The following is a 12,083-nucleotide window of genomic DNA, read 5'->3' as shown; positions in this document are numbered from 1 at the left end:
TTCTGATATCTTAAGTTATGTCTTCAGTATAAGTGTTGATTTCCAGTTAAGTACTGATTTGTCTTGTTAGGTAAGATCTGAAAACTAAACACAAATCATATTACACATGACATTATCAAATATATCTAACAGATTTCTCACTAAAACCAACGAAAATATTATGTAATAAGATGAGTTATACGAACGCGTCAATTTGTCTAACGGATACAAGATGGAGCTTTTATGTTGCACGAGCATCGACCTGACATAGTGTAAGTCCCTTAGCTTAACACAAATCATTTTTAAAGTAAATCAGAAAAGATTCTTGATTACTGAAGAGTGCAAATGGCTGACGAGAATGCTTCTACCTTTTGGCTCCTAAAAATAATGAGAGGATGCATTTCAAAACAACAATTTATAATCATCCTTGCCAGCCTCACTGAATTTACTGAATCTATATATATATATGTAAGCAGAAAATTAATTGATGAATAATAATATTCTATAAGTTTCTTCATTTTTATTTCATTTTACATGCCTCAAATTTGACACTAAGGCTCTATTGCATTCAAGGTCCAAACGTACTTTACACCTTATTACTTTAATTTCACACCTCAGTTACAGTAATATCTTATACTCTATAAAAACAGTAGCACTATAGGAAATATAAAGCTAATTATTCATATATTTTTTTATACTTCTTATTCTATTGAGTGAGCACTAACCATGAATACATAATTGCATCATGATAAAAGGTGGAGTAAGAAAAGGAAGTATCTAAAAATGGAGACCAACCTGCATATCTTGAGGAAGAAATAGTAAAACAAACGCTTGTCATTTTTCTCTTTTAAATACGAGCCAAAAGTGAGAAAAAAAAACCTGATTATGTAAAAATCATCTCCACAAGAGCAAATCATTATGAAAGTCCTCTCCTTTTCGGCTAAACTGGTCAAGTTTGGAAGACATAAATTCAAGAGTCGAGACTGATTGAACTTGAAACAGGAAAAACCCAAATCAATCTTTTTACAAAATAGTCCAAAATAAATGTCGCGGAAGTAGTTGATCCCGCGCCAGCTGCAACACTCACGGCTAGTTTTGGTCCACCACTGCAATGATCAATTACACCGTAAATAAAGTAATGTTTGCCCGCAGTTTTTAAAGGAATGGTTGTTGATCCAGTGTTATCAGTAGTGATTGAATTTTCAATACTGCAGGAACTATAATCGCTTGAACTCACTTCATCCAAAGTATGACCAGTTCCATACTTGAACACTACACAAAAAATAAAATGTATTAGAGCTCGTGATTCGAGTCAAGTATACAATAAAATGAAAATTAAAAGAAAAGAACTAACCAAGGTTGTCTCCAAAATTAAAAGTTATGTTTCTAGCCCGGGTGTCATATTTCTGGACAGAAGTACCCAGTTACTTATCTCTCCATTGCCACGTGAAGTTGGAGATTTCCATATTAGATATGCCTGTAACTCTTCAACCCATAGCACTAAATTCAAAATATCAAGTCCTGCCCGATTTGCAGAGGATTGTATTAATCCAAGCAGCCTGAGACAAAGAAGAAGATGGAAAAATTGGTAATCCTAACATGATGACACCCCCTGCTCTTCCTTTAGTATAAAGTGACCATAATTGAAAAAATATACTTAGATATCCTCTTGTGAATTGCACAACAAATGTTGCTACTCTGATTTTTCTCTTGTCATCATAATTTGTCATCACTGAGTATTGAACACTTTTAAGTCCCCTTAACCCACAGATTGGACTTGCTAAAATACCTAACATATTATTTAGCGTCGGATCCATGTAAGTATCACATTACTGCCATGCAAGCAAAATTGCATATAAAACGCAATTAAATCCTTCATATTTATTTGTTAAGTAATGATCTTCTTATATTTACATATACAGCAAGTCCAAAAAAAAAACCTAGACAGAGAAGTACTAATTTAAGTACAACTAAGCAAGCATTCTTACTTATTTGTAACAAAAAGAGAAGTAAATAAAAAAATTAATACGAGATACATACCGAGAATTTCATAAGTACAGTCCTTTTTCGTGACATACGGTTGAGGATGATAATCGCAGTCAAGCAAAGCATCATACTCTTTTATGACAGCAGGTCTAAGTTGGTAATAATTGGCGCCCATTTTTTGCTTTGATCTTTTATGTGAACAAACTTCCCTTCCATATGTTTGGTTGAGTAAGAAACTGAAGCTGACACAATTTTTTTCCAGAGCGAACACCTTTTAGTTAATCAATTTTTGTCGTCTTGAAAACACCCTTGCTTCTTTAAACTACAACCCAGAATCAGTTTTTTGTTTCCAAAAGCATCAACATGAAAAGCAAAAAAATCATCGTTCAAAAATGTTAAAATATTAAAATCACTGAAAATTTAAAAAAAAAAATTGAACTCAAGTGAATTAAATAAAATTGTAATCGATTAAGTAGAGAATTTATTTTTTGCACAAATTACTGGATTACCAAAAATGAGCAAACGAATAAGAAAGACTTTTAGAGTAAAAGAGGTTTTCGTTGTCGATGTCAATGATGTTGAGAAAAAAACATCTTAAACCCAGGTACCAGAAATACACCAATTAGCACCTGCAAATGATGATTATGACATTTTATATGTTGTAAGCTGAGCAGCCGAAGGGTTGTAACCGTCATAGGCCTTTCATTTTCCAGACAGTAAGGTGTATCAAATTAATTGAAAGAAATAGAAAATGAAAAAATTATGATAGGAGAATAGGAGTCCTGAAAAATGTCACGTCAGACACGTGTGATTCTACTTTATATAAATATATAGACAAGGTTGATTTTTGCCAAATATAATAAAAGAGGACATCGACGACACCCCTATCTTAAATGCACAAAAAAACGCATATATGGTATATAAGATGATCATGCATTTATATATATTCACATGCATCTAATTGCACCACAAAAGATGATGGACTTCTTACTTATATTCAATTTTTCAATAATAGTGTTTAGATACATGAATCAGTTTTCAAAAACTTTTTAAAATGATATAACAATATTTGACACGTTTTAATTTATAACTGTATGTAGACCTGGCAAAATGGGTCTGTATCCGAAAAACCGAACCGAAATCTATGGATCCGAGATCCGAATTATATAATCCGATAATTATCCGAAAACCAAATTAAACCGATCCGAAAATTACCCGAACCGAAAATTTAACTGAAAATGATCTGAAATACTAGATCCGATTATAAATTGGAACCGAACAAAACTGATTCATATAATATTTGAACCGAATATGATCCGAAATAAGCAAACTTCATACTTAAATGTATCTTATATTCGTGATAATTTAATTATTTAATTATAAATTAATGTAAAGGTACATTATATTATATTAAAATTACTACATTTAATAAAAATATATTTTTTTAAGTCTCAAAATATGAAAACATAAATAAGTTAAGATCCGAAATATCTGAACCGAATTTAATCCGAACCGAATTTTGTCCAATTTTTATCTGCATTTCATCTGTTTTTTTATCCGAATTAGACCCGAATCGAATCACATCCGATCCGATCCGAATGACCTTGAGTTATATCATAATCCGAAAGTGGAACCGATCCGAAATAGATCCGATCCGAAACCGATCCGGTTATCCGATTTGTCAGGTCTAACTGTATGTATATATGCAAATACGTTACATATAACTATTAAAAAATATTTATAGGAGCTAAATCGAGATAATTAGCATTTTTAATTTTAAGTGAATTGGAGCGCAACTATCGTAATCCCAGAGTCCAACTCTTTATTCAAGCATGTAATATCAGTGTTTAAAAATTCGAGCGAATAAAGTGTCCCTTTGAAAAATCTTAAAATAAGTAACTTATTATTTAAAATGAATATTTGACTTATAAGTGTTAAGTTGGTGAATACTTATAAATTACATAAGTGTTTGGATAATTTTACTTATAAGTCAGATTTTTTTATTTAAATAAAAGAAAATAAATAATTTTTAAATATATTTATCTTAATTTATGAATTTTTAATTAGATTATTATTTAAAAATATATATTTTAAAACTAAAGTTGATAAAGAAAACGAAAATTCAAAATAAGTTGAGAAAAAATACGTCGTTACTAATGTTCAACTAATCAGCTTTGAATTTACAACTTATAAATTGGGTCGATAAATATTCGTCGATAAGTACTTACGAATACGAGCTTATAAGTGAATAAGCCAGGCCCAAAGTGAAAAGAGTTGGAGTTTAGGTTGCGAAATCATTTAATGTAAATGTATTAAACCAAATTCATGCAGGGATGGCAATTTGTACCGAACCGATGGATACCCGATCCGTACCGATTCGATCGGGTTTTACCGAACCCGAATATTTCGGGTTTGGATACGGGTTCGGGTTTGATTTTTAAACCCGAACCATTTTCGGGTCGGGTTTGGTTTTAAGGCATACCGTTTCGAACCCGACCCGAAAACCCGAAACCCGTTTCGTTCCGACCCGAACCCGAACCCGATCCGAAACCGGTGTTAATATATAAATAATATTTTATATTTTATAAGTAATATTTTATATTTTATAAATAATATAATATATAATATAATATATTACTAATATTAGTACTAAAAAATAATACTTTTTACAAACTATTGCATTAAAGTTGTTTAAATATGTTTTTAACAACATTTTCACTACAAGTATACTAAAGGTCAAGATTGCTGTATTATTTCACCAACAATTTTATTCATAGAGGTATATTATCTATTGTCTTCTCTGAACCCTCTAATTCAATCAAATTAAGGTGCAATTTGATAGTGATCTACAAACCCGAATCCGAACCGAACCCGAACCGAATCCGATGGGTTCGGGTTCGGTTTTAATAGTTCGGATTTTTCCGAGTTCGGGTTCGGGTTCGGGTTTAATTTTTACTAAATATGTTTCGACCGACCTGATTGTCCTCACTAAATTCATGTATTTTTATACCCAAACTGTAAAGTGTGAGTTGGATATAGGTGAAGGCTATATAGGTGAAAGCTTTTATGGGCCAATTAAAAGGCCCTCGAAGTGAAGCCCAGTAGTTCAACCGACGGCCCATAGTTGCCTGAAAAAAAAACCTAATTATAGGCACAAGCTACTAGTAGAATAAAATCCTGCCGACAGATAGATTGTAACAGTTGTAACAGCTGTCCAAGTAGGCTGCGTCCTAACTTGTCTGTTCTGAGGATCCTACCATGTGAAAATCGATTTTAGTCTTGTGTGTTTCATCGATACAATTATTTCTACCGAATTAATATTTTAGATTTGGATGATTAGTTTGTACTACCCCATCAGAGCTACATATATGACCTCTTTTTAAATTGCGTTGATGCCTTAACTTATTACAACAATTTTCTTGTTTAAGCATAATTTTGGTTCATAGTCTTCAATTAATTACACAAAATAATTTTGAAAAATACAACTTGACAAAACAATGCTACAGTTAGTAGACAGTAGTTGTGCAGATTCAAACTGTGCCAACTAATTCTTTGACGTGGAATAAACCCGTAAATTTAGGCTAGTTTTTCACACTTCATATTATATTGTTTAATACTGTGTTCTCAACTTAAAATTAATAAAATTAAGAAAGAGCACCATTAAATAGTTCAATTGATGATTGAGAGTTTATTCTCGATTATATACTAAGTCATTTTAAAAATTTATTAGAACATAAATTAAAGAATAATACGGTAATCTATATCAATCAAAAAGTTAAGAGAGAGAAGAAAGGGCGACCAAATTTATATATATATAAAAAATTGTCCAAAGTTGTTAGACAGAAGAAAAAGGAAATTATAAAGATTTTTCTTCAATTGTTGTCCCCGGAAATAGGTTAATTGGAGTATATCATATGTCAATAATGTTATTCAAAAATTTTGGAAAATGTTATTTTCAGAGCTATTTTTTAATTTCCAGAGCAACATTAGTGTGAAAAGACAAAACTGCCCTCCCTGCATTTACAATCAAAGCCCTGAAAATATGAATATAAAGGTAATTTGGCATTTTCGCAATTTTTTTGCTCTGGAAATAACATTTCCCAAAATTTTCTATGGTATTCAAAGAAAATCAGAGTCATGTTAAAGAAATTTATTTTAATTTTATCCTCTTAAAAATTTGAAAGCACTTGATAAGAGTTTCCTTCTATTTTAAAGAACTTCTTTAGAAGTTTTTTAAAAAGATAATACATTGCGGTTTACCTTAGTTCACGTGTTTTGCAGGTTATTACGTGAGTTCGCAGGATTTACACAGTGCGCACCCGAAAAATAGCGGCTGCGGATTATCTACGATTAAAAAAAAATACATAATTTAAAATTTAAAATTTGTACTCTTGAGTATACTCCCAAGGAGAAGACAATGAAATTTAAAATTTAAAAATAATTTTTTTTATCAATTTTCCTCCGTACTTTCTCCAAAATTCTTTGGTTAAAAATAATTTTTTTTATCAATTTTCCTCCGTACTTTCTCCAAAATTCTTTGGGAGATGGGACACTGCGTTTTGGTTGTTTCTGAATTCTAAATTTGACATCCAACTCAACTTAGCAGTCTAGCTAATTTCGCACCGAATCAAACGCAGAATAAACGTGATACGTAACGTATGTGCACAAGATTAGTGCAATAATTTATGATTAAAGTACGTATTACTTTTCCCTCCACCGTTCGCTTTTCCTAAGTCCTGTCATCGCTGCATCATCTGTACTCTTTGAGCCGTACACTCTTGCTACACCATTAAATTGCCTTCACCAGTTTGACGAACCGAACCGAGGAGTGAGGCGGGCAATTTGATACACGACACGTGAACACGATCCAAAACGATATGAAAAATACAGATATGAGTTTTAATTTTTGGTACACGAAACACGAATATACACAAACACAAAATTACATAATAGATTTAGTGTCGGATATGGGTTTCAATTTAGGTACACAAAAATACACGAAATTATACGAGATAAATATATTTATAAATTAATATATATAATACATGCATATATTTATGTATATAATATAAATATTTACAAGTTTTTATAGAATACTAAGTAAAAATATATATATTTATATATAAACTCTTCATATGTCATTAAATTATACATTAAAGGAGATTTTTTTATATATTATATGTATATATATTATATTAATTTTTTATTTAATGTACACGAAAAGTACACGGAAAATACACGACACGATTCGAATCGGATATGGGTTTTACATATAGGTACACGAAATCATTTCGGATCGGATATGAGTTTTATATTTACGTATACGGAATTACACGACACGGCCCGATTGACCACTCTAGTTTCAACGTATAAATATATCATATTTGGTTAAAAAATAAAGAAAATTTGATTTATAAATATCCAAGCTTATTTCAGAATCCTGATTTGCTTACTTATCTATCTAGTATCCAAATTCCAACCAGATATATAAATTCATTTCTGGAAGGCTACTTAAAACCCGTTTGGCTGGGGCTGTAACTTGTAAGTCCCGGTTTAAATAATTTTTGACTTGTTAAAAAATTTATATTTTTGAAATAAGTCAAAAATTGACTTTTAAAATCAAAATATAGCTTAAAATCTGAAGACTTTATCAAATACTTTTCTCAATTGACTTATTTCTTTAAAAAATGTTAAAAATTAATGTTATCATCCTTATCCACAACTAATTACAAATTATTTTAATATTCTTGAATTTAAATAACCTATGAGTAATTCAAAATATAAATTTACCAAGCATCGAATTTTACTACCATTTAATAAAGCATTATAGTACACACTCCGTCTCATTTTATATGTATCATTTAATTTATTATGGTCAAATTAATCCAATTTTTGATTAAAAAATTTATAAAAATATATAATCAAAATAATTATAAAATTTTAAATCAATCTAAAGTACATGTAATTTATCTAAACATGTATTTTTTTAAAAAAAAATAAAATAATAAAAAATTACATTTAATTAATTGTTAATTAATTTGATCATAAAAAATTAAAGAAATATATTGCGGGACGGATGGAGGAATAATAGTCATTGTTGGCATGCATAAATGAATAGATTACTCCGTTCATTTATAGTTTGGTTCCGTTGAACCGGCCATGGTGCCTCGCTGTGGGGATAGTCAAGACAACATTGGGACAGCAGCACGGAGAGAGAGGTCCAGCCCGCGGTGGTGTATTTTGTGGGGAAATTTTTATAACAATGAAATGAGTCACATCTTGTGCATGGCCATATTGACTATATAATTAATATTTCTGTCAACTTGCTCAACTATTCCAAAATTCAAATAATTCGACCGCCTCACAAACATGTACTTCTTCAATTAAAAATACCGAACATGATGTACATAAAATGACACCAACGGTTATAGAAATTGCAATGTAAATATTTAAAGGAAAGATCTTGGGTTTTTTTGAATAGATTTTTCTTGGAGAAGCTATGTATATTACACATTGCTTTTGCTAAATAAGTAATTCCCCAATCTCGTATAACCTAAAACAGAGTTTCAAATATAACTAATTGAATACCCCAATACAATTATATAGTTATGATTTTCCTCGCTCAAAAATCATTATGGATAAGAAAGTGGAATATCGGCGTCACGAATCATTAATTGCCTTTGGTATCCAAAATATTAGGAATGACTGCGAATAGAATCTTAGTCTTCCTGTCAATCTAAACTCTAAACTCTCGTATCATGTTCAGTAATCAGCTCATATAAAATCTTAAAATGTTAGAGAAATGCCAAATATAATCATATAGTTAAACATTGCTCTAAAATTTCTTTAAAACCTCAATATGGTAAAAAAAAATACTTTTCATGATTTTATATTATTATTCGAACACTCATCCTCACTCGAAAATCCATTTATCGGTCGAAAAGTGAATCACATGCCTCATTTTTTGGCATAAATTTGTATTTCGTGTCACCCTAAATTGAGAGAATATTGATGATGATAGAAAGTCGAACATGAGTTAGGCCGCCATCCTGGACTCTGATATTATATTAAGAATATCGTCGCTCTAAAATCAATAAATCACTAAATAGGAAAGAAAAGTCATTTTCAAGATCTAATATTATTATTCTAATAATAATACGTTATTTCATAATGTTGGTTAGATTTATTAATTTTTATCGTATATATATATCTATATCTATCACAGACTAATTTTCACCGTTAACTAAAAATATTTTAATAATTTTTATAAGTAAATAGGATTAGTCGACTTGATGAGAAAACTTAGAACAAAAAATGGAAAAATAAAATTAAAAATAAAAACTAAAACAGAACTACGTACAATGTACTACTACAACGTCTTTGAGATTTATTGCTTTATCTATCCACGCCGGTACACTTTCGTCTTTATGAATACTGACACTGTCATCGAATTTCACGTGACGCATCATTTAAAGTAGTTATCCACATTTTGTTCTTGTTCAGCTCGTGAATTCTGGCCAAATTTCTCCGGCTCTCTACCTAACAATTACATCTTCCGTCCGTTTACTATTTTAATCATGTTAACAAAATTTAAATGAATATAAGAATCTTTACTCACTTCGACATTGGAGTTTATGCTGCATAAGCCTTCCCTTTTCATAGATTAAAATCAAATTAGGTGAAATGTTACAGAAATATCTACTATTCTCATCAAACAAATTGCAACTCGGACACGAATAAAAAAGAGAAATAATGTTATTTTCGAAAGTATTGCTGAAATCATTCTACAATACTAAATTGTATTATTTATTATTTTGTATTTTAAAGTTGTTAGAGCAATATCTGCTTTTACGCTCCGTTCCCGAATCTAGGATAGAAGAAAAAATAATAAAAAATAACTAATTTTCCTTTTTTTCCTAATCTTTTCAAAAGTGGGAAAAAGATTTTGTAGACAAAAATAAAGAAAATTTTTTCCCAAATCTGCTGCTTTCTTTTCCTTTCTTTCATAAAAGTTGTTCGGAAACAAGTTGAAGAAATATATTTTTTACAATTTTTTTCTTTTCTCTCAAAAAAAATTTCTGGAACACAACGTTATGTATAAATGTTTGATTTTCTAAATGTAAAACTCAAATTTCATTTATAAGAGCAAAGAGTTTATTCCCATAAAACAAATCGCAATCCGAATACAAATAAAAAAATAAACAGTAAATTCATAAAAAACATTCCCAAAATTATTTTAAAATAAAAGATATTTATGAGATCTCAACAAATAAGTAACACTAAAATAGGAATCAGTTTGACGGAACCTCCGACCTCTACTTTCCGCTCTTTGAAATGTTCTCATCTTCTTTGGTAGATTCGATTTTTGTCTTTTTATCTCGACTCTGATTCTGTAACCTTCTTTCTTAATCAGCTATGTTCACTAATGAGACAAGTGAGCAGGCTATCTTACTAATTACACAGTATTTATTCGCACAATGGTCATTATTTTCTATACTTACATAACATTAAAAAAATTCCTATTCAAATCGGTAATATAAAGGTACCGACACGTTCCTTTTATTAGGTCCTCGCTATCTGTAATATTCCATTAGTCGATTTTATATATCACAATCATAACAAAACAAAATTCTAAAAAAGCTGAAAAGAATAATATAAAAATAAATAAATAAAAATAAATAATAATAGTGAAAGCAAAAGCCATTATATCCGTGATGGCCATTCTTACCACGCGCCTGTCTTTAACATCATTTCACGCACTCAATCCCCATCACCTTTTCTCTCTCCTCATGTTCCCTCTCCTATATATATCTCCAAAGCATCCTCTTTTTATTACATCAATCTACCCACTTCATTTCATTACACAACACCAATATTTAATCTCCGTTATGGAAGGACTGAGTTGCATGAAGCGAGCCAGACAAGACTCGGACGAGTCAGTCTCTTCTCAAGACGTTAAACGACTCAAAGAGGACCTTTTCGACATGCAAGACGAGTCATATACGAGTCATGATCTCGAATCGTTCATACAAAGCTTTCAAAATGAAATATTGGGTTTGTCTCCGGTACCGGAAAAAGCGAATTCCGGCGAGTCACAGCCGGAACTCGGGTTTCTTCTAGAAGCTTCGGATGATGAACTGGGTTTACCACCCTCTACATCCTCGGAGGAAAAAGTGGAGACTGAGTTGGTCCGAGTTACGTCTGACTCGTCAGAACTCAGTGAGTCATGGGGTGACGTGTCGGGTTATGACTCGTTTGATTTAGTTTATGGAGAAGGTTTGTGTGATTATGGTTGTAATGATAGTGGGGAGTTTGTGACCGTTGATGGGTTGTTTGATTATTCGGATATGGTTTTCGGGTCATGTGATATTTTATTGCAACCTGATAAAGCTTTACCTGCTTTGTAACAAGATTCTACAAAATAAATTAGTTATATCGAACGCTATTGTTATTATTTTTGGTTAATAATGAAGCCAAGGTTCTGAACAAAATATGCTCCGGATCAATTTTGAACTGTGAACCAAATCATTATTTTGTTTTTAGAAATTAGCCTTCAAATAAATTTCAGTTCCAACAATTTAGGCATAACCTAAAATCTAATTAAAAATATAGGAAGAATGAGACTCGAATCAAGAACATGTAATGAGCAAGAATTAAATTTAAAATGATTAAAAAAAATTCTAATATGATCTCATCACTGTTGAGAAGCAAATAATTTAAATTTGATTAAACATGTAACCAGGATCTCCCGTACTATATATCGATGCTTGTCTTTTCTTTAAGAGATTTTATTGATAGACTGCACTTGGTGGAACCAGACCTGTCCCAAAAAGATAAATTATAAATTATGATATTTTTTATATATGTGTACAAAATACTCCCTCCGTCCCTCCCAAATGTTTAAATTTGGGTGGAGCGCGGAGTTTAAGAAAAATGATAAAATAGTAGAGTAAAGTTAAAAAAGTGAGTAAAGTAGTGGGACCGATTAATATTATATGTATAAAGTGGGTATAGTGGAGAGAAGTAGTGGATGTAGTTATTTTAAAAATTATAAAAACCTTACTATTTTTGGAAAGTTTTGTAATGTAAACAATTGGATGGGACATCCAAAAAAGGAA

At 30.8% G+C, this 12,083-nt stretch overlaps 1 protein-coding gene across 1 annotated transcript; it reads left to right on the top strand.

Moving 5' to 3' along the window:
• Window positions 1-10,853: 10,853 nt before the first annotated feature.
• Window positions 10,854-11,372, top strand: LOC141713807 (uncharacterized). Its single transcript, XM_074517381.1, has one exon. The coding sequence runs from the start codon at window positions 10,854-10,856 to the stop codon at window positions 11,370-11,372; it is 519 nt and encodes a 172-aa protein (XP_074373482.1).
• Window positions 11,373-12,083: the final 711 nt, after the last annotated feature.

This window comes from Apium graveolens, chromosome 1 (genome assembly GCF_009905375.1).
Source record: "Apium graveolens cultivar Ventura chromosome 1, ASM990537v1, whole genome shotgun sequence".
In the NCBI taxonomy this organism is placed as follows: Eukaryota; Viridiplantae; Streptophyta; class Magnoliopsida; order Apiales; family Apiaceae; genus Apium; species Apium graveolens.
The sequence above is the reverse complement of the archived record's forward strand: the minus strand, read 5'-3'. Positions and strand labels throughout refer to the sequence as shown.